At 37.2% G+C, this 23,658-nt stretch overlaps 2 protein-coding genes across 2 annotated transcripts; both read right to left on the reverse strand.

Annotated features, from left to right (window-relative positions):
• Positions 1 to 2,187: 2,187 nt before the first annotated feature.
• Positions 2,188 to 12,619, reverse strand: CLEC9A (C-type lectin domain containing 9A; the record flags this gene model as incomplete). The annotated part of the gene is made up of 6 exons (XM_079715869.1): positions 12,502 to 12,619; positions 10,881 to 10,961; positions 6,019 to 6,165; positions 4,226 to 4,377; positions 2,978 to 3,099; positions 2,188 to 2,320 (listed from the first exon to the last, which is right to left on the reverse strand). The coding sequence occupies exons 1-6, from the start codon at positions 12,590 to 12,592 to the stop codon at positions 2,188 to 2,190; spliced, it is 726 nt and encodes a 241-aa protein (XP_079571995.1). The 5' UTR covers positions 12,593 to 12,619.
• Positions 12,620 to 16,880: 4,261 nt separating this feature from the next.
• On the reverse strand, positions 16,881 to 23,629 carry LOC307061014 (C-type lectin domain family 1 member B-like; the record flags this gene model as incomplete). The annotated part of the gene is made up of 5 exons (XM_079715947.1): positions 16,881 to 17,025; positions 18,878 to 18,984; positions 21,225 to 21,376; positions 21,539 to 21,652; positions 23,566 to 23,629. 5 exons carry the CDS (start codon positions 23,627 to 23,629, stop codon positions 16,881 to 16,883), a joined length of 582 nt encoding a protein of 193 aa, XP_079572073.1.
• Positions 23,630 to 23,658: the final 29 nt, after the last annotated feature.

Raw genomic sequence — 23,658 nt, forward strand, 5'->3', positions numbered from 1 at the left:
CATGTTAAAAAAGCCTCCTTACATTTATAGGACAGGGTTTTATTTTTCCTTTCCTTTCTCTTTTTAAAAATGAATCTGGAACTCAGTGAGATGGATCAGATACCCAGTTCATTATTGGTGGGAATATGAAACTGATTATCCCAGTGTTAAGGTCCAGTCTTTTACCACTGTGTTGAAGAAGGCCTTGCTTTTCTGGGCCAAAAGCAAACTGCAAGGAAAAATCTTCCACCCATACCATCTGTGTGGAAAGCAGTATTACCACTGAGGAAATCTGTAGAGACTTATGCCAGCTGCTCTGTAGATAAAACTCGGACTTGTAAATACTGCATCACATGCTGGCGGATGACGTCAGCTGTAGGATGTTTGCCTCTGGCTTCATTGTACTTCTCCTACAAAGAGTTATTAAATGCTTCCTATCCTTTCTCTAAACACAGCTCCATGACAATACTTTGAAGAATCTTGAAGACAAACAGTCTTTGCTACTAAAATTTGCTATTATTTTCCCTTTATTCCAGGTTATTAGATTGAGCTGCCAGCTGTAAAAACCGGAGCGGACAACTTATACTGTGTTTTCTTTGCTATTTTCCTTTTCTAGGTTCAGCAGAAAACTAGAGAATGACCCCTTTTATTGAAATTCCCACCATTTAAACTCCAAGTCAAGGGTAAATAAAGAAACAAACACAAAAACATACCCTTCCCATCCCTAAAGGAATGTCTCCTTCAGGGGTCATCTTTTACAATAGACTTCCAGGCTCACTTAAATGATTTCTTACTTCCTCAGTGAATTAGGTTTTATTTCACCTTATTTATTTAAGGTGTCTTTTTTATGAGGAGAGAAAGATGAGGATCTACTGTATCTCAGCTACTCCTTGTGAGAAATGAAAGAGTAAGTAAAATTATATTGAATTTAACATATATTTGATGAGAATCTGCTGAATGGTAAGGTGTTGTTCTAGGGATGGTAGGTAAGTGGTAGAAAAGTAATGTAATAATAATTAGTGAAATTTTCCTTTCTGTAAGTCATAAGACACTTTCACATCCATTGTCTGGGGGGAACAAGCTAGTCCATGCTTCAAGGAGTCCGCAGACCTAGGACAGAGATTGTCTATAGATTTATTGGCTTTAAGACAGATATTCTCTCCAGATACTTGGGGACAATTTACCCATAAACTTTATCTTCTCAATATTCTTAGAACATGAGCAGTAAAGGGGTCATTTTTATCTGGAATACAGAAATGAGGTTGATGCCTAGAGATGACTGATGCTCCAGGTAACAAGAGCAAGAACAGATAGAGTTCTCAGCCAGTTTACATATATTAATAATTTAGTTCTCAAACAATATTTTGAAGCAAGTTCTCTTACTGTTTTTCAAGGAGGACATTGAGGCACAGAGAGATGTAGTTAAAAGTGCTGGAGTATTAACCTTAAGGATCCAGATCATGAGTCTTTTGATTTGCGAGTGGTGGGGATGGTCAGTGAGAGGCGGGAAGGAAGCTCGCAGCTCTTTACTGGAGACACGCTGATACTGGCAGCCTGACTATTCCTTCCACTTACGTGTAGCTCTGCCTGTTCCTCTCTCCAGCAGAATTCTGCAGTCCTAAAAATGGTATTGTCTTAAGGCAGCAGATAGCAGCCTGTCTTCCTTCCAATTTGAAAATCCGTGTCTCTGTCCTCCCATCTTACTGGTCCAATAACATAATGGCTGGAAACCCAGCAAATGCACAGAAAGATCTGGCAAACAGTGAGTTTAAAAGATCATATTTATTCATTTATTAAAAAGAGTATCCGTCAGCTAAAACTGCATCATCTCCCCGGTGACTTATAGATTTTTCTGTGGAGTTCACAGTCACTCTAAATGAAAAAGAGAGAGAGAGGAAGAGAAAAATGACAAATAGAAACGATTTTTCTTCAGCTTGTTTTCCACTCTTTAGGGTTTTGTCCTCTGTTGCTCTAAACCAATTTTATTCTTGGTAATTAATTTGAACAAGGTCAAAGGAACATCTGGAAAATGTTGAGGAATATTACCAAGTGTAAATGCAAGATAGGTTTTGGGTCTCAGATAGCTGGTTTCACAACCCTTGCACTGGTTTACTTCTGCGCTGGCTGTTAAACTCATTAGTACAGGTTTTCCAACGATCTGTTGCAGGTATTACCGTAATGGAGCAATCACTTCAAGCAAAATTTCTTTCAGGTAGAAGATCTTAATGCGTATTTCTCACAGATGAAATATTTCCAAATGCTGCAGTTAGCGGAAGAAAGGCTGTTGTTTCTGAGGTATCCACAGACCTGGTTAGTTGATTGGGGTCCCTGTATTGGTGACCTGGAGACGCAAGTCAGTGTATCTGAGGTTAGGTGTTGGGCTTACGGGAATGTCCTCTGGGCAATAAAATGAGAGATGCACAGCTTTTCTTTTTGTTTTAATCTGTCACCCTTGCGGTAGTTTTGCCTTTCTTCTTCAATAACAGAACAATTTTCTCTCAATAAAGAATGTAAATATTACTTCAACAAGCAGCATTTAAAAAAAAATCTTGAATACAAAAGGATAGGCTCTAATTTGGAATCTTTTTTCTGATTCTTAATTCTCAAAATATGAAGGCACTGCTGACCCGCGTCCCCAGTTCTTTCTGAAAGCTCACTATGGAAATTGCCTAATAATTACTATCGTCTCTTGCCCTTAGCACTCTAGCCTTTAAATGATAGAAAGGAAATGTACTTGATAATCACATAATATTGTTCATTCAGACTCAAATGTTGATGTGAATGTGCTACAGTGTAATGGCAGTGGGGCTGAGACAGAGAAAATTTGGAAGGCATGTAGCCATTCTTAAATTATCTTGTCTTTGATTCCAATCAGAAGCCTGTGAAATTATCATGCTGGTTATGTCTTCTGGAGGAAATGTAAGGTATAAAATAAAATGAACTTTTGATTTCCCTCCTGTGTCTAATTCTTCTTGGAATGTTTCCCTCAGAGACTTACAGATCAGGGGAAGGAGAGGAGCCGTCTTGCCAAAGCCAAGGTTGGCTGGACCCATCCTGAGACAGTCCTACCCAGTAATCATAGTTTCTTTTGATCTCTCTCAGGCTGCCAGTGATAAAGTCCTATAAGAAACAAGACTTGAACAGTGAACCGAGGAGGGGGGCGTACTACCAGAAAAACCCCAATAAATTACCATGAAATATAAAGTGTGGTATTTTGTTTCCACAGAAGTAAGTAGAATTTGAGAGCTGGAAAAAGAGAGAGAGAGAGAGGATTTTTAAAAGAAAGGATACCTTTTTCCCTATTGCTAAATGATCAACGTGGTGTTAAGGACTATGGAAAAATTAGGTATCTGGTATCAAAATAGTTTTAACAGATTCAGAATTTGGCATATAGTATATGACTTTCCCAGGATATTTCAGTGTGAGAAATAGTTTAGAAGATTCCAGAAGCAACTTAACTGTAGGCATATTTCGTGAGAAATATGTCACTAAATTTGCACAGAAAAAATAGGGTGAACCCATAATTGTAATAAGTTAGTCCAAGTTGCCTTGGTTTATTACATAGCCTTAACAAATTGTTATACTATTACTCTTGCAAAAATGAACTTTGACTAGTTACTGAATATAGTAGGCATACATTTTTAATAAGTTCAGAAATGTGTAACTATATCTTCTACTTTGCACATAATTTATGGGTAGAATGATTTCAGGGAAACATCTTACTGTTTACTCATTAAGATGTTAGTAAACTAGATTTAAGGTCAATTAAACTTCTCATTTAGCAAATGCTTATTTTCATAAATCTCTCCATTTCATGACATCACCTCACTTTTTATACTTCTACTTTTCTTGATAATTACAAAATTGTTATAGCTTATTATACTTCCCTACAGCATTGAAAATAAGACATTTAAAACATACATACACTTATAATGTATGTATATCTTGGAGTGGGTTACCATGTTACAAAATGGTATTTCTCTTACTCTTTCCCCTTTTTGATTAACAAAGGACATAGAAATAACATATTCTCCTTGATTTTTGAATAACCATCTCGTTTTTTGTTTCTCCAGTTAAAAGGAAAATAAGCCATACTAATTCTTACTTTGTGTGTTAAACCTTTTTTTCAACCAATCTACCATTGTTATAGAGTATCAAGGAATTCTGTCTTATGAGAACCAGTCTTTTCTTTTAATGGGTAATATGGTATTTTCAGAATGATGTGGAACCATAAAACAGTGTTTACCATTTCTTCTTTGCTGTCTATTTGTAGAAGCTTAGATCCCTCCTTCAAACAATACTCTCCACTGGTGCGCCAAATTTTCCAGATTTCAGAGACATGGTAACAACTTTCTCCATTGCGAATCCAGTTGTCTGGACAAGGGCTGCAGTTATGGGCTTCAAATATAAACATTTTATTAAAGTTATTGTAAAAAGATTAGTAGCATATCTTCTCAAGAGAACCCTTGTGTCACTCCCAGTAAAGCTGGACTCTTTAACCCAATGGTTCATATGATGCAGTACTTACCAATTTCAGCTGCTTTGAGGCTGAATACAGTAAGATTTATACAATTATTTCCAAGTGCAGTAGGTCTCTAAGAATTAGTTTAGGATAAAATTAACTTGAGAATATCTATTCCCAAGTTGTTCCTCCTCTATAATAATTGATCTGATTATTCTATTTTTAGAAATCTTTCCTCCTTTTAACTTTACATCATTTATAATCTTCATTTGTTTGCTTATTGTTTCATGTCTTTTAATCTTATTGGCCCAATTTAATTGGGAATGTACCAAGCATAATAATAAGTACATTCCCAATTAATTAGGTGAGTAGCATCATAAGCCTCAAGTTGATGTTTAAATTCTGGGAGTTAAACATGAAAAATTTTCGCACAGAACGGAGAGAACAAACAATTCACCTTGAGGAATGATTTTAAAACTTGTGGGTGAGGAAAAGTGAATAAAAACACAAGTGACCAATATGTTTATTTTAGGACTTTGATATAACTAAGAAGTAAGACACAGTGTTTAACCAGTTTTACAGAACCTGTGTTAAGAAAGAATGTATTCACAAAAGAAGGATGCTCAAATGTATAAAAGGGGAACCAAAGAGCAGGAATTTAACCAAGTGTTTCTGGCACAGTTTCCCCCCCCCCCGCTTTTCTCCCTTTTTTTTTTTTTTCGGTACGCGGGCCTCTCACTGTTGTGGCCTCTCCCGTTGCGGAGCACAGGCTCCGGACGCGCAGGCTCAGCGGCCATGGCTCACGGGCTCACATGGGATCTTCCCGGACCGGGGCACGAACCTGTGTCCCCTGCATCGGCAGGCGGACTCTCAACCACTGCGCCACCAGGGAAGCCCAATTCTCTAAATTTTATGTATTAGTATTATTAAACACTAGTTAAGTAACCATAGAGTACTTGACACACTATTAACAAGTAGAAATAGACAGGTTTAAAATGCTTGTAAGGGATGAAATAGATAAAACCAAAGTCACTTAATAGAATTTTTAAAAATGAGCTGAACCCTGCATTGTTAAAATTTTTGTAAGTACCCTGATTTTCAAAATGAATTTTCTGCTTCAAGAGATATCTAAATTTGAATCTAAAGCAAGATCTAAACTAAATAAATTGAGGCATTTGGAGCTCTAATTAAAGTTACATGTAAATTTGAATGATTGGATAAAACATAATATGTTGCTTTTTTTGTTGTTTAATCTTACCTACTAATCTCACACATTCCATTTTGACATTTGACTGTATATTTTCCTTATCTGTATTTCTTGGAACCTCAGTATTTTCCACATACTATTGAGATATATATATATATATATATATATATATATATATATATATGTATATATATGAGATTGAACTGAAGAGTAGATCAAAAGTATGTCTCTCCTATTACAAAATCCTGACTATAATTTTACAAACAATAAAATGTATGTCACTGGTTTTTTTTTTGTTGTTGTTGTTGTTTTGAGGAATTGGTGTATACATGTGTATCCACGCAGTGGAAACTGATTTTGTATCAATTACCTGAACTGAAAGACTTCTGCATCAACATTTGGCAATATTTCATCTGCAGGCCATGGTTCCTCTTCCATTGTGTGAAATTGAGCAGTACTCTGTCCTGTTGGAGGAGTTTTTCTTGCTGCTTCATTGCAGTAGTGGACACCTGGAACACTTCAAACAATAACAACCATTCCTGATAAAATACTGACATATAACAAAGTAAACCTTCCACATAGACTAAAGAGAACTACACATTGCTGATTATATTTGTGATGAAAACCTACAAAGAATGCACAGCAAAAAGGCTCTTTGCCACTCCTGTTTCCTTATTCACCCAATTTCAGTCTCCCAAAGTAGTCAGGTTTGCCCATTTCTTTTTTATTCTTCCAGAGATATTTTGAACTTTGCATGCAAATGAATATAAAACCCCCTCCTTCCCCTTTACACAAATGGTAACGATCTTTTTACATGGTTTTTCACTTTTTATTTTAACACTTAAAATATATTTTGGACATAATACTGTGTTAGTACATAAAGAGCTTTTTCATTCTTTTGTTATATAGCATTCTACTGGATGGATATGTCATGATTTATTTTAATAATTCTCTATTTTAGACTATTTGTAATCTTTTGATATTACTGAAGTACTGTAATAAAGAACCTTAGTTATACATAATTTCACACATGTGTAAGTATATTTGTAAGATATGTTGATGGGTCAAAGTTTTGTGCATTTAAATTGTATTAGATATTTCCAAATTACCTTCCATGTGTGCTGATGCAAATTGTATAGGAAAAACTCAGTTTTTCCTTCTATAGGCCTTTCTCCTGTGAATCACCTTGACTTTTCTGACACTTCTGGTCACCAAATGTATGGTTTCCCCACCACCACCACCCTCGCCCTCTCCACAACACCAGCTCAGTGTCCTATAATTTAATTCTATCTGACACTATCTTCTTGGAGAAAGTAACAATCCCACAGGTCAAGGGCTCAGTCCCAAAGATTGCTCTCCCCTTCAGATGCCAATGCAAGTAGTAGGTCCCCAGGTTTCCACAACTGCTGTTTGATTTGGCTACAAATTGGAGGTTCCCATGACTCCCTCCTGGGTTCAATAAATTTGCTAAGGCAGCTCACTGATAGGGAAGTGAGTTACCAGTTTTTTAAAGGGTATGATAAAGGATACAGATGAACAACCAGGTCAAGAGATACATTGGGAGAGGTCTGGGAGGGTCCCGAGCTCAAGAGCTTCTGTCCCCATGGAGTTGGAGTTGGATGTGTCACTCTCCCAGTGTGGATGTGTTTACGAACCTGGAAGTTCTCTGATTCCACACTATTGGGATTTTATGGAGGCTTCCTCACATAGGCATGATCAATTGTTTTTCTTTTTCTTTTTTATAAATTTATTTATTTTATTTATTTATTCTTGGCTGCATTGGGTCTTCGTTGCTGCGCGCGGGCTTCCTCTAGGTGCGGCGAGCGGGGGCTACTCTTCGTTGTGGTGCGCAGGCTTCTCATTGCGGTGGCTTCTCTTGTTGCGGAGCGCGGGCTCTAGGCACGCGGGCTTCAGTAGTTGTGGCTCACGGGCTCTAGAGTACAGGCTCAGTAGTTGTGGCGCACGGGCTTAGTTGCTCCGTGGCACGTGGGATCTTCCCAGACCAGGGCTCGAACCCATGTGCCCTGCATTGGCAGGCAGATTCTTAAGCACTGCGCCACCAGGGAAGTCCCATGAATGATCAATTGTTAATGCCATTTCCAGCCCCTCTCCCGCCTCTGGAGGATGAGGGGTGGGCTGATAATTCCAAGCTTCTAATCACGGCTTGGTCTCGCTGGTGACCAGCCCCCATCCAGGAGCTCATCCACACTCACCTCATCGGAACAAAAGATGTTCCTAGTGCTCTTATCACTTAGGAATTTACAAGCGTTTCAGGAGCCCTGTGTCAGGGACCTGGTCAAAGACAATTATTAGAACGAGAGATGTTCCCTGTGCTCTTGTCACAGCAGAGTAGAGGGGAGAGACACTAATGTATATCTTCTATTATCTCATACAAATGTTCTCTCAATTTCATTTGAATTTGCATGTATCTTTTTATGTTTGATGTTGAAACTCTTTTCACATATGTATAAATAAAGGTCAGTTGTATTTTCTTTTCAATGAAATGTATAATTATATCCTTTGTAATTGTTTTCATTGGGTTTCTGGTCTTATATATGTGGTCCTTATTGTGCCGTGAGAATTAATTCGGGCTGGCCTGGAATCAGCCTGAGCAGGGTTTTTTAAATTCCTACAGGACACTGATCTCCGGACAAGGCATGAAACATACAAATTAATAGTGTAGCTTTGTTATCATGGGTATGAGGATTTGGGGGGCCAGATTATACTATCTTGTCAGCATTGTTCATTGATGACATACGATTGACGATTTGTCCCTGGTTACAAAGAGACCCTGAGAAGGCTCTGCTGTTGAGGCTAGTTACCTCTCAGGAATATGTCAGGTGGTCAGCAAGACATAAATTCCCAAGCAATACTTCATTTTGGGCTCCCAAGTACCAAGGTGTCTTGTGTACACATCGGTGTTTCCTGATCCAAGAGAGAAATTGTGTCGTGAAAGGACACTTACATGGAGAGGAAGAGGTGCCTGTTGGAACCTGGTCTTTCCAGACACTTTTGTAATACACATCCTTCCTTTTATTTTATTTTATTTTATTTTTTTTTGCGGTACGCGGGTCTCTCACTGTTGTGGCCTCTCCCGTTGCGGAGCACAGACTCCGGACACGCAGGCTCAGTGGCCATGGCTCACGGGCCCAGCCGCTCCGTGGCATGTGGGATCTTCCCGGACCGGGGCACGAACCCGTGTCCCCTGCATCAGCAGGCGGACTCTCAACCACTGCGCCACCAGGGAAGCCCCACATCCTTCCTTTAATGCCTTCCTCTGCCCCTCCTCCACCTTCATCTCCACTTCCTCTTTCTCCTCCTTCCTCTTGCTTCTTGGTATCCCATAGTGTGGAGGTATCATTTTTTAATTAAGTGGTCCCTTATCGATAGGCAATTGCATTTTTTTCCATCTTTTTTTTTCTTCCTATTGCTACATGTGCAGGTTTATCAATAGGAAAACTTTCCAGAAGTGGGATTTCTAGACCAAAATTAATTCATTCAGTTTAAGATAACCCAGAGTTTGTTAAGAACAAGATTGTCATGGTTGATCTTAACAGATTTCATAAACTAGACAGAGAAGAAAACAAAAGTATGTGCCCATCAGACAGCAAGATTTTTGAGGACATAAAAATGTACAGTATGATTTTATCAACATCCTTAGTATGTACTATGTGCTTTTTGGCTATATAATAACAGATGATTGGAGATTATAGATTTATTTTTATGTATAAAACAAATTCTACATTCCATTCACTTGACAATATTGTTTCAAGATGTTGCACCTTCAGTTATTTTGCTTTAAATTGAAATTGTTCTCTGTAATTCAAGTTTCTTTCATCTTTTTACCCCAAGTAGTTAATATTTATAAAATAACACTGAAATTTGTTATACAGAATGGATACCTGAACCATATCTTTTGATATTTGCAATGTCAGTTAAATGTGTATTCTTGCAGTTAGAATGGAACTTGGCAATATTTCATTAAGAGTCCCCAGTTTTTACAGGAAAAACTGGATTATTATATGTTAATTGACTTATATGGTAGTTCTCTTCCAACTCTGCAAATCTGCTTCCAGTATTTATGTTTGATAAACAGATATTTAATTGTGAATTTCTTTTAAAAATGGACTAGCATTATATATATAAAAATATATATAGTATATTATATATACTATATGTATTTATATTTATGTGTATTTTAATAAAGTACAGAGGGAGGATAAGGTGAGATAAGGGAAGTTCTGACATTTATGATGGGGTGTGAAATTTTATTTGAGGAGATAGACAAGGTAACAATTACTTCTTGAGAGCCTAGAAATTATTAAAACATTCCTCTCTGAACTGCCAGGAAAACAAGATCATAGCTAACATGAACAAGGTCAAGTTTCCTGTACTTTGTGGAAGCAAACCTTGTACCCTTCTCTTCTTCATTTCAGAACTCCTAATTCTCCTTTGCCAGCTAATTCCTCCTAGACAGAAGAATGATTTGCCAAGGTATACAAAAAATAAGAATTATCCAGACAATAACCTTCATCTCTGTCTTGCTAAGCATATTTCTTAGTGCTAGCATGAGTGATAATAAAGGGTCTTAGTCTTGTTTCTGGAATCTGCAGTTCTGTAATTGTTACATTTTATAAAAAATTCATTTGCTAGATACAGAAACATGTCTCCAGTTTGGACTAAAAAGAATAAAGAAATGTGGTTAAATATTGGCTCAAACAAAGTTCTCACATTTACCTTAAACATACTAACTGGTACCTCAGCAAATATAAAGTGAAAAACTCATCTTAAAATAATTGTATAAGTCAAATTTAGAGCAAATGTATATTAGAAAAGGAAGAGCCTATACTGAAAACTTACAAATTGCAAGCTTTGGCATACTAACATGATTCATAACTTGAATCATGATATAAGCAATTATTTGCATCACTTTCCCCCAACAGACCTATGGTATTAGATTTGAGTTTAAACAACATGCAATTGAACATTAAAAGTTATCATTAGCATCCGAGTGCTTAGAGAGTTATATCAAATAAATGTCCCATAACTTAAATAAGGAAGCCATTATTTTATATCATTGATGTCATTTAGATGTTTCTAATTGATTTGTCTATCCATTTATAAATTATGAAGTTCCAGTTCCACGACATACATACATATAATTGTATATAACACTACATGAAGTATGTAACCTATCTATAGATTATTTTGAAGATATCCTTTTGTACTTACACTTGACACCCAAGAAAATGGAGGTTGCTAATGAGCCTATGCAGAAGATACATAAAATCACCATCACAAGACACCATGTTCCTAAACAAGGAATAGAGACAATGAAATTGAATTAGAGAAAGTAGAGGAAAGAGGTGGGTCAGGATAGGACTACACTGAGTAAACTAAGGAGTTAACATTAGACATTCCTTCTAGAGAATCACCGAGGCCTTGTAACTGTGTGTAACAGGAAAAGGTGAACTCAAACTCTTTGAAATGCAAGTCATAACTTGGAATACACTGGATTTGGAAAAATGCCAAATTGAACAGTTTTAGTAATACACTTCTCTTATCCTTATATAACACCACAAACTTAGTAACTAGTTAGATGTATTATCTTCCAACAATCTTTTACAGATGATGGCAAGCCAGGCAGCAGGCTTTAGTTTTTGAGAGCAAAGAGGCTGTCTCCAATCTCCTCATCTCTTGTCAGTGTCACTTGAGCATGACTGGTTCAAAGGTATTTCCCTTTAAACGTATGATTTTGGATGAGGACAATTTTTTAAGGTAATTTTGCAACTATTCAGGAAGGGAAAGTGAATGTGTGATTTGTTATATTCTTAATGCTAGTTACAGAAAAATGTATAAAATTTATCTTTGGATAATGTCGTAGGCTGGATAACAGCTTTGCCCGAAATGCCTATGTCCTAATCTCTGGAACCAGTAGGTGTTACCTTAGGTGGAAAAGGAGATTTTAAAGGTATAATTAAGTTAAGGATCTTGGGATGGGGAGATTATCCTGTTTTACCTGGGCACTTATAAATGAGATTTAGATTAGAGGGACAGACTGCCATATGATGGAGGAAGCAGAGAGACATTTGGAAATGTGCTACTGTCTTTTGAAGATGGAAAAGGAGCCACAAGCTAAGGAAAGCAAGAAATGCAGCTCTAGAAACTGGAGAAGACAGGGCATGGGTTACCCCCTAGAGCCTCTCTAGGGAAGGTAGCCCCATGACACCTTGGTTTCAGCCCAGCGGAACCCGTTTTGGACTTCTGATCTCTAGAACTGTAAGAAAATAAATTTGTGTTGTATTAAGCCCCTAAATCTGTGGTAATATATTACCTAAACAATAGGAGACTAATACGAATATTAAATTATAAAGACAGAACTGATCCAGGCTGATGAGTGTTTGCCAGTTTTTTCAACCTACGTTTTCTCTTTTACTTCTTAGTATTTATCAGATAATGTGCAGGGTGTTTTTACGTGGGAGCTAAAATTACACAAAATATATGATTTCTTTCACTTATTTTCCAAATCCAGGAATTCTTTGTCTTTCCAGCGAGCAAGCGCGCGCGCGCGAGAGAGAGAGAGAGAGAGAGAGAAAACCAACGTAATACATATTTGTCAAGTCCATTTCTCTTTTCCTTTTTCACTTTTACTTACTCCTCCTCCACTTCATTTCATTTTTAATATTATGCATATTATAATACTATTGCATATTATGCATCACATTATGCATATTATAATACTCTTAGGTGGGTTATCTCAGATTAGAAAAATCACCTTGGGCTCCTCATAGAACAGGAAAAAAGAAAACCCATAAACCACAAGGTCTTGGTCTAAATAAGTAGAACTGATTACCTGAATTTTTGGTGGAAGACAGATGTTTCTGGTAAGGGTTTGGTGTTGGATTATCCCACTGAAGAGAGGTGTATGTTTCTTCCTCCTGCATGCCTGAGGTGCTTTGATAGGTAAGGGGGTCCACATGAGAAGCTGAGACAAATAACTCCTTTTGTAGTCAGGAGCAGATTAATGGAAGAACTGAAATTAGCTACCTTTTCACACCAGTGGGGAAATATGTTTGAGTTTAGGGAATAGAATAGATGCATCTTCATCCAGAAAGTAGAAGTTTATGAAGTTTAAGCCAAAGCATAACTTGGTAAAGAAGGAAGTGAGAAAGAAACTGAACTCAAAACGGCCAATAATAGAATAGGTTATTGCTCTGGTTTCTACAATGTAGCAGATGTTGAAGGTGATAGCACTGGATTACTGTTAAAATGAAAAGGCCAGAAGTGCAGAGAGTGAGCTTACATTTGGTTTAGGATGTGAAGTGTGGGAATGACCTTGATAGCAAAGATACGAGGATAGCTCACATTGGGCCAACCAGTGTGGAAGGAGTTGTAGGTCACTGTACATACTTAAACAAGAAAACTGGGAAGGGATTTCATCCCTCAAATAAATTTACACACTGTATTAGTTGGGGTGATGCAGTTGCTGTGACAAGTAAACCTCAAAATATCAGTCATTTAACACAAAGTTTATTTCTCGCTCACGTAACATTTTGGCTCCAGTAATCCTGGTTAATGGGTAGTTTTCCTCCAGATGCAACCCCGCTCCTTCTATTTTGTGGGTGGTTGGAATGTCATACTTCTAGCCAACGGAAAGAAAAGGAGAAGATGACATATCCACATCTGCTTCTTAAAAGCCGTAACCTTGAATTATCATGTATGACATTCACATCCACTAATAATGCCCTGTTTGGATCTACAGTTTGGTCCTGATAAGCCTAATTTTTGCCTGGTTAGCAAACTTTTTACAATAATTTCACTCTAGAAGGGAAGCATGAATTATTTAGTGGATAGAAAGAAGGCTGTTTCTGCCACATCCTGTGACTACAGCATTGGTATTGAGAAATTTGATACTTTAATCATCATTCATATATTGGCCATTTGTCCTTAAGGCCAAAAGTAGTGTCTCAGTAATTTACAGTCTGCAAATCCCAACAATCTGCAAAATTCTTTTTGGTCACAGTGTCTCACTGGATCAACCATTAACCTCTGTAACAGAATAAAACAAATGGGGCACTCAAGGGGGCATCTGAGGGCATTTAACAAAGACGGTTTTATAAGGATTGGGGAAGGATTAAGGAAACCAGAAAGGGGTTGTGAAATATGCATTGGGGAATGATGATCACACCCAGGCCTGAAGGGTTAAGGGGAGGGTAATTATTGGAACTTTGTGACCTATCTGAAAGGACCATGGCCTAAGATACAGAACATGAAGTCTTTGCCAAACCAGGGTGTGGTAGGCGACAGCCAGCAGCGTAAACACCCGGACCGTTCTCCCCTTTCACCCCCCTGATCACTGCTAGTACCTCCCAATAGAGGAATTAACTGGAAGCCAGAGGCCAAGTTTGCCCAGATATTGCTGTACATTGGAGTTCTGCCTCCCAAGGCATAGGATGGGGCCAAGAGGATCTCAAGAGGCAAATGGAGAATATACAGCAAATTCTCCAAATATGCCATATGATTTTTATGTGACCTGAGGTCCTGACAGACAAAATAATGTGACTTAACTCCCTATAGCCTTTACATTGAAATGATTTCTATCTTGAGGTGAAGAAGAGGAAGAAACAATAAGCACAACAAATATGCATTAAGAGCAATGTCACGAAGAATGCAGGAACAGAAGTTCAGGGGTTGCCATTAATTTCCAGGGGCTCTCAAACTTTATCAGCACTAAATATCATGCTCAGAAAGATCTAGTTTTCCCCAATATAGTATGTTCTCTGATAAGTTTCTTTGGGGGAAACATTGGGCTCTCCCAGCCAAAGATTAGTATGTTACTTGTATGACGTTTAATGTTTTTAATCATACTATCTATTTATTGTTCATTATATTCCAAGCACTGTTTCAAAGTCCTTTTACATGAATTATTTTGAATCCCAAAATAGCTCTGTGACATAGTAACTATTATTAGTATGTTGTGACAAAATTGCAAATTGAGGCATGGAGAAGTCAAACTATTTTCCCAAGTTCACTTACCTGTGCTACTAAAGTCTATGCTATTCTGATTTTATGTATAAGATGCTTTTGATATGAGTATCAGAAAAAAAGAATCTTTGTAGGTACAGTTTGATTGGTTTACTTTTTTTTTTTTTTTTTTTTTTGCGGTATGTGGGCCTCTCACTGTTGGGGCCTCTCCTGTTGTGGAGCACAGGCTCCGGACGCGCAGGCTCAGCGGCCATGGCCCACGGGTCCAGTCGCTCTGCGGCATGTGGGATCCTCCCGGACCGGGGCATGAACCCATTTCCCCTGCATCGGCAGGCAGACTCTCAACCACCGCGCCACCAGGGAAGCCTGGTTTACATTTTTAATTGCACTTTTGCCATCCACTACAATACTATTCTTTAAAATTCAGTCATGAACAGTGATATAAAATTTATGCTTTTCCATTTGGGGGAGATAAAACACTAAATTTCAGAGCTATGGCTGATTTTTGGACAGTTTTCTGAATTATTAGTTCCAATTTGGTTTCTCTAAATAAACAAGTAAAAACAGGAAAATAGTGGCATTATACCCCAAAAGCCAAGATCTCAACACATTTGAAGTGGAAGCAGAATCTATAGTATTTCTATTGTTTTTCCTCAGTGCCCCCTCTTGCCGCCCCTCCCCTGTCAAATCTGCTTGTTTATTGATAGTCTAAAACAAAATAGATTCAAGTGTCTTTGGGTGTCAGTGCACAAAGCTATAAAAGTTATACATATTCATTGAGTATTAATTATATGCTTGGTACTCTGCTCAATGCCTTACATAATTATATGAAATAATCCTCACAATAACTTTATGAGTAAGGTAATAATATTAAACTCATTTCATAGATGAAGAAACTGAGTTTTAAAGAGACTAACCAATTTACCAAAAGCCAGATAGGGAGTAAGTTCCAAAGTAACAGGTCTCGAAATGTATTAAAGGATACTTTAATCAAGTCAGGATGCTTATTAAAAGCATAGGACTCTGTCTCCTCAGCCTTCCCACTGAGCACCATAAGTATTTGTGTTTGAACATCTGCATGTTTTAACAAGCACCTCAGTTGAGATGTTTGAGAACCATGTTCGTAAATTTTATTGCCACGAATTTAAGGAGAAAGAGTACCTTCAGGGAAGTTGTGAAAAGAAATGAAATTTTTGCCTATTATCCTGTTAAAGGGTGCCTCTCCACATATCTATAAATACTGCATGAGTTACTCAGCAAAAGCCAAACATAGAGCTGTCAGGAAAAGAACTATATAAAGCATTTTTGCTTGCTGTTCAACTAGGCTGTGCAACTTGTTAAAAAGCATTTACTCATTTTCAAACCCTGTCAGTTTTCTTGCAAACTTTATTTTCCTTCTCTTGGACAGAAAATTACTGCTCTTGAGCCTGACCATAGGGGGACTTGGAATAGAAATTATATCTGTATAGTGTTTTACTGGTTGCTGTGCTTTCTAATGAACTATCTCACACAAAGAGAAGCAAATATTTTTCTGTTTCCTGTGAGCCAGGAGCTGTGCTTGCTGGCATAGAATAGAAAATAAGAAAGTCATGGGGTTTGCTTTCATGGAGTTTCTGATATAATTAATACTTGGAAGTTTTATTTTAGGTTGTGGAACTGTGAGGTATATAAGACAGGTGTTATCCTATTTTAAATATTAGAAAATGGAAGTTAAGAGGCAACATGATTGAGCCATGGTTGTACTTGAGTGATCATGCCATCTAAATTTTTCTACTGACTCCAAGTTTAGTATACCTTCCACTACCTTATGCTGTCTTTCAAACTTAGATATTTTGCATAGTCTCAGACTTAGATATTTTGCACAGCTTGAGTCATTTAAGCGCTAACCTTTCTTGTTTCAATGTAAAATGTATATGTTTATGTCTGAAGATGCAGTGAATCATAGCATGTTGAGATAATTAGGAATGGAAGACAAGAAGAATGAAAATTAATGGAAGCAGAACCATTGGGAAACAATCAGCTCATAGACTGGTTTCTGGATGTATAAAGAAGGCACTAAGTTACTTCTCAGTATAAAGAGTTATATAAAGAAGGAACTAAGTGGTGTTGGTAGCAAAGATAATGCAAAGATGACTCTAAGGGGAATAAAGGGAAAAATAAGCAATTCTGTGGCTAGTGATTCCTTCATCCAGATCTCTTATTGTACCATCAAGCACTTGTCTGTGACATGCTGTGCATGTCTTTGCATTAAAGTAGTTGGTCCACCTTTGCCATGCCTGCCTTCCTTTCACACATTAAATAATGTTTGTTCTCACAGAAGGTAGGGTGAATTTTCCCATTATGAAAATAAGCACAATTCATATTTTCTGTTGCAGTTCCAGAAAGCTTGAACCTGTGAATGGAAAAGGTAGCATGAGTTCGTTTGAAAGCTAAATAAACAATCAACAATCAAACTCTGTGTATAGTATTTTGTTGCATAAAGTGGAGATAAGAAGTACGAGGCAAAAAACTAAAGAGCAACATTCAGATCATTGAGAAACTTCCAATCTGCTTGGGGGTATAAAGTATGTACATTTGAATAGCTCAGTAGCAATTTAATATGGCATAAGATTAAGCAGAAGTGAACTGTAGGTACAATAGGAGCTCAGAGGAAAAGATGGATGGGTATCTGAAATAATGAGAAAGGGTTTACCTTTTCATCTTTTCATGGAAGATCATACTTAGTTCTGCCTTGAAGGAAGGGTAGGATTTAGATAAACAGAGAGGAGCCCTGTAGGGCAAGTAGCTGCACAGGTTGGAAATGAGCTCAAGGAAAATAAGTTGATTAAAAATTTTTGAAATGAGGATTTATGTTATAGGGCAGCTGGATACAAGACTGTATTGTAATTGTTTGTTATATTTCCTGCTACAGTGCTATGACAATAGGACAAAGAATGTATATTTATTCATTCATTTGCAAATATCTATGGGATATCTACTACAAGCCAAAGTTGTTTTATGTGCTGATGATAGAGTGGTAAACAAAGGCCAGGTCCTTTCTACTGGGGAACTTACATTATAATGAGAGAAGGTTGGTAAGAAGCCAACAAATAAATAGAAAAATTCAGAGTGGTAAGAGTCATGTTGAAACAGACAGTGTGATATGATAGACTCAAGTGCATGTGGTGGAGGGAGGCTAGTTTAGTTTGGGTAATTAAAGCTGGTCTCATTGAGGAAGTGATGATTAAACAGACTTGAGTGACAAGGGGGAGTCCTTCATGGAGTTCTGGAGGCAGAGCTTTCTAGAAGGGAAGAGCAAGTGCAAAAAGCCCTAAGACCTCAAAACATGTTTGATTCATTGAAAGAACAGAGGGATCACCAGCGTGCCTGCACTATTGTGAATGAGGCAACAAATGATAAGAATAAAACCCAGGTCTATGAAGAAGCTTGCTTATAGTCATAATATTCTTGACTCCTACCCATAGTAAATGCTTAATAAATATCTGTTGAATAAATTAATTAAAACTTTAAGTAATGATCAGATTGTATAAGTTTTTGGTTATAAGTTTAAATTTTAACTGGAGAGACATTGCACAAGATTAACAAAAGGTGATTAGAGATTGGAAAACCATATTAAGTAACCCAATGTAATTGGTCCCTTTGCCTGGATTGTCTGTAGAAGGTTACAGACAAATGGCACGAACTCAAACTGGGGCCGATTGTGGTCTGGTTCTTTCTAGCTGAGGTCTGGGGCTCCCTTTTGACATGAACATTAGAATCACCTTGTGACTGATTCTTGGATACCCCTAAGGTAAAAGATGAGGTAAAATGATACTGAAAAGTCAAAAGAAGCCTCAAAGTAATAACTTTCAACCATAAAATAATGAGGATGATAATTTTGTTCTGAAAATATGTGAAGAGAATCAGGTCAAGCTAAAAAAACAAAACAAAACAAAACCACATACCTAAAATGTTCCAGTGGTGAAGTTAAGGGTAGAAATGAATGGGAAAAAAGTATCAGGAACAGAGGTGGATTGCGACTTAGATAAAAAGCAGAGGAATGGCAGAGTAGGAAAGTAGAATCTTATTACAAGTGCTCTCTTGTTAGGATTATGGTGTAAGTGACTCAGCCAATGCTTATGTAACACACAGTGAAACACAGAGCCACCTCCCAACTTTTAAGTAACCTGTACTCAAGAGGGTAGAAGACCTCAGGACTCAAAATTCCTAGTTGTGCCTTGTATTCTGAGCATCTAATAACTTACAAATTTTTGGAGGGAACTGAGCCGTCTTCCCACATCCAGATGTCACTGGATTTCTGGCGGGACAATCCAACCCAACGAATTAATCCAGTCCTGCTACTGATGTATTGCTATTGCAAACACAAGTAAATATAATGGTCAGAGTGTTTCTACAGTTCTTGTAACGGCATAAAGACAAAGCTTCATGATAAGATGCTGGACATAAAAAGTAGATTATATGTCTATATTAATACTAATTAATTATATTTGATATTTAGAATTGTTCCAAGTTCACTTGTTTTTGCATAAAAATGCTTGCAGGATACAGGGAAAACTGTAAGCAAGATAGATAATATTCTAATATTCCTATGTGTTTATCTTCCATCAGTTGAAGTTTAGAATCCCAAATAAAGTATCAAATATGGCTCTTAAATGAAATAAGTGGTAAACAACTAGAGAAGGAAAATGAAACGAAATACATTGTTGATGAAACTTTATATTCCCTAGAATTAAGCTCTACTTGCTTTGGTTTCATTGCTTAGCTTGCCTACAAAATCTTGCATACAGGAATATTCATTTATTTTAGTTGACTGGGTAAAAGGGTTATAGAATGTCTTTCTCAAAGGGATTTACAAATGACGTACATCTACTTTTTTCTACTTTGAAATTATCACTATTTACTATACTATATACTATACTTGTTTATTTTGTTCTTTGCCTATTGCTCCAACTGGAATAAAGTTCCATGAATTTAGGAATTTTTGTAGGTTTTATTAATGCATAGGTCCAGGTCCTGGAATAGTTCCAGCACATATTTGTTGACTTAATGGATGAATAAATCAGTCAATCAATCTATCTATGGGTAACAGAATTAAAAAGAGGTCAAATGTTCACGTACTCACATACCTCCCGGAAAAAACAAGTGAGGACACATTCTTTGCAAATAAAAAATGACTTGAGCATCTTGGCAGACATGTGAGACACAAAATGGCATTCCATAAGAGATATTTTGTGAGGGTCACTTATTTCTTAAAGCTTGAGCTACCTGTCACCTTTCTGTTAATTTATGTTTTATTTTTTTCTTTAAAGTACATCCATATTATATACTTCACTATAGGACCTGACAGACACAGTCTACCTGAAATTTAACTATTTTTTATTTCTCAAAAATTACATTACTTCTTCTTTTAGTTGCTCATCTCCAACCTGATATCAGCCTAGAGTAATAAGATTCAAGACTTGTTTAGTCTCCAATTAATCTCTTTGTAATAGAATTGAGATTTCAAAGCAGGTACTCTCTTATTTTGCCTGATTTGAAAGAAGTTAATTTATCTGAATATCTTCTCTATGAGTCTGAGCCACAAAAAAAGTATATGGTACAGCAAGTTAGAATAACAGGACACCCAAATGAGCATGAACATCACTGGGCTGATTTCCTCATGTCTGGTCCACTACTGGTTACTTCAGCTCTCAGTAAGGTACAAGTCAATTTTGCTGATTACCTATAGCAGTTCTGTAGAAAACGGCTTGCCTGAATATTTGAATTCTATTGAGTTTCTGTCTGCATAGAGCCCGAATCCTGATCTTCTATTCCAATTTATATTTGCATTTATTTTAATATGCAAAAATGTGAATAATTACTATATTAGAAATTGTAGGATAAGTACATTAAATAATTTCTGCCTTTTTAAAAATATATGTTTTGACAAACTGTTATTCGGTAGAAGGGAGACTCCAAGGCTTGGTTCCTGGCTTGCTCCCAGGATTTATGAAAAAGAAAAGCTACATTCAATAATATAGGGAGAGTGCAGTAGTGGATGTGAATGTACATTGCTTGAAAAGAGAGCTTTTGTTAGAAGCTGTCAAAAAGGGAAATATAGAAGAGGAGACATGTTTAATAAAAAATTTTCAACTGAAATCCTGTCTGTTGTGCAAATAAGATTGTGCACCAAACTACATCTGGGAGGGCCTATGAAAAGATAGAGTTTGCCTCATGGTTCGTTCAAAGTGTCAACAATTTAGCAAAAACTGAGAAGGCATGTAATGTTGGGATAACACTGATATTTATATTTTACAATCATATTGAGTTTCCTTATACTTTCAGATCCTTTTTGAATTAATAAACAGAGTTAAGGAAGCCAAGAAATTATCTTAACTCTTGTTGCAGAGACAAGACCAGAACTCAAAGTTTCATTAGTTCTATTTCAGCACTTTCTACTCTCAAATGTAATTTTTACTGAGCTTGATAAGGTTCTGAGATTAGCACAAACTGCAAGACATAAATATGTAAAAAAAAAAAAAAAAGGCAAGTGTTTCATTTGAGATTTCTCTCCTTATGACTCCAAAATATTTGACATAGAAATATTCTTACCAGCGTGTCCTCCCTGGTGATCTTCAGAAGAGTAGCATTTACATCAGCACAATACTTCTTACTGTCTTTCCATGTCAAGTTGTGCCTGAAGAATCCATAGCAACTGTCTCCATAATATCTCCAGTTTACGTCACATGGGCTGCATTTATGGCCTTAAGGAGAATCCAAGCATAGGATCCCTTTCATTCTGAAAGGATGGGCTTACTTTTTCCTCATATTCAATGTTTCCTGAAGATCTCAAGATTCCTGACAGATAGCATCACAAAAATACTCCAGAGTTAGGGGAGATGAAGAGACTACCCAATCATACTTACTTTCCTTTTGTCCTGATTGTTGTAGTAAATCTTGACAGAACTTCCTTGCTAATTGTTTCAGAGTTCCTGAGAGATGTTCATTCTCAGCTTGTAGGTAGTTCTGCTGCGTGACAGCTAGACGTAAAAATTAGATAATAACTTGTAATTAGGATAATAAGGAGTGATGCAAAAAAAAAGTCCTCTCAATGAACTTTATGTTCAGTAGCGTTGTAAATCTATGAAGTGTTTACTAGATACATTATGAGTAAAAGAGTGCTGAAAAGGGATCAGGGTAAAGGGGTTATAAAGAAAACATTAAGTGCCAGGCAGAATGACAACCGAGAGTTCTCCAAAAGAATAGGTGAACTATTTGAAGGAGATGACCACAAGTAAGAACGTGCCATAATCAAATCGCATGCCCAAAGCAGTTGTTTTGACCTTTCCTTCAACACAGATTTCTAAGCACATTTCACAGAGGTGAATGACCTCTGCTATTATGTTTCCTATGTAATGCCAGAATATCCGTTCACTTAAAAAATACATATTGAGGACTGCCCTGGTGGTCCACTGGTTAAGACTCCGTGCTCCCACTGCAGGGGGCACAGGTTCGATCCCTGGTCCGGGAACTAAGATCCTACATGCCCTGCGACGTGGCAAAAGACAACAACAACAACAAAAAGTATTGATTTCTTGTTGTGCTCGAAGTACTGTGATATTCAGGTAAATCAAAGTAGTGAATGAAAAGTTCTAAAATATCTTATGAAAAAATAAACAAGTATCTGAACAAGCAACAATTATACAGACGATAATGTGACGTTGGAGGGCTTTTAGATGTATAGGAAGAAAAAATATTTATCAATTAGGTGGGATATGAATTGTCTCAGTGGAAGTAAATGCATTCATCTTAAGAAATGGGAAGGAGGACATTTTAGGAAGAGGGGACAGAATCAGCAAAATCTCAGGCAGGGGGACATAGGATTTATTTGTGAAACAGAAAACTCCACGTTGGCTGGATCTTAAGATGCACAGAATAGGGAGGAAAAAAAGAAAGTTTCAAAAGATAGTGTGGATCTGTACTGAGGAAGGTCTTAAAGACCAGCTTAAAATTCTTAAGCAATAATGTTTAATTAATTTAAGAAACCTAAAAGGTAATTTTAATCAAAAGGTAAAGTGCAGAGTTCTCCTTTATTGAGAGTATCCTGGCAGCTATGTATAGGATAATTGCAGTAGCGAAAAATAGATAGTGACAGTTAAGCTTCATGACATACACCAGGACACTTACGTATTGCCTTCCTCAGATCAAGTCATTGGCAATAAGTCAATACTTACACATAATCCCCAGAGCCACCAGCCCAACAGCTATCCCCATGCACAAGATCAGCAGAATCAAAGCCATCATACGCCACAAAGAGGCAGAAGCAGGGTCACCTGTGGGCATACAATAAAGATGTTAGGGGACAGGCAGTATGGCATAGTTTTGGGGGACAGCTTCACCCCCATCCCCTGCCCTCTCAGGATTGTCCAAGTGATATAAACAGCTTCTCTGGCCCATCTTGCCTTTGCTGCCTTGGTAATCACCAGCAGTAAACACAACCCACTCCATCCTCACTCCCACCGGACTTCTCTCTGAGTCAAAATGTAACTAGCAGCTAAGGTCTTTTGTGTCTGTGTTTGTCTTTGTTTTATTTTGTGCTCACTCCTCTAAATAATAGTGTTTATAAGCCACAACTGTGGAATCACACCCACTTGCTGACATCTTAGAAAGTGGAGTTTTCAAACATTTTCTCCTCTTATCCCTTAGATTTCTATTCCCTCCAGCATTTAAATCTATAAGCCTTAATGTAATGTGCCCTGCTTGTATCATTTGTTGTTTATATTCTAAATAACATATGTAGTCCATGTACATACCACTCAAATGATGTAGGGAAAGAAGGTCATTCAGGAAAATAAAACAAAACTATCTATGCTATCACTAGTAGAAAAAAAGAAACTAGGGTGGATCCATTTCAACAGATAATTTCCAAATTGCTGCCTCTGGGCATTCTTACCTGAAGTGAGAGCTGGTTTTTGAGTTTTAATATTTAAGGTGACGTATCCATCTTCATCCTGCATGGCTTCCCTTAGAATGAAAGTGAACTCAG

Source organism: Hyperoodon ampullatus (genome assembly GCF_949752795.1).
Source record: "Hyperoodon ampullatus genome assembly, chromosome: 11".
Classification (NCBI taxonomy): domain Eukaryota; kingdom Metazoa; phylum Chordata; class Mammalia; order Artiodactyla; family Ziphiidae; genus Hyperoodon; species Hyperoodon ampullatus.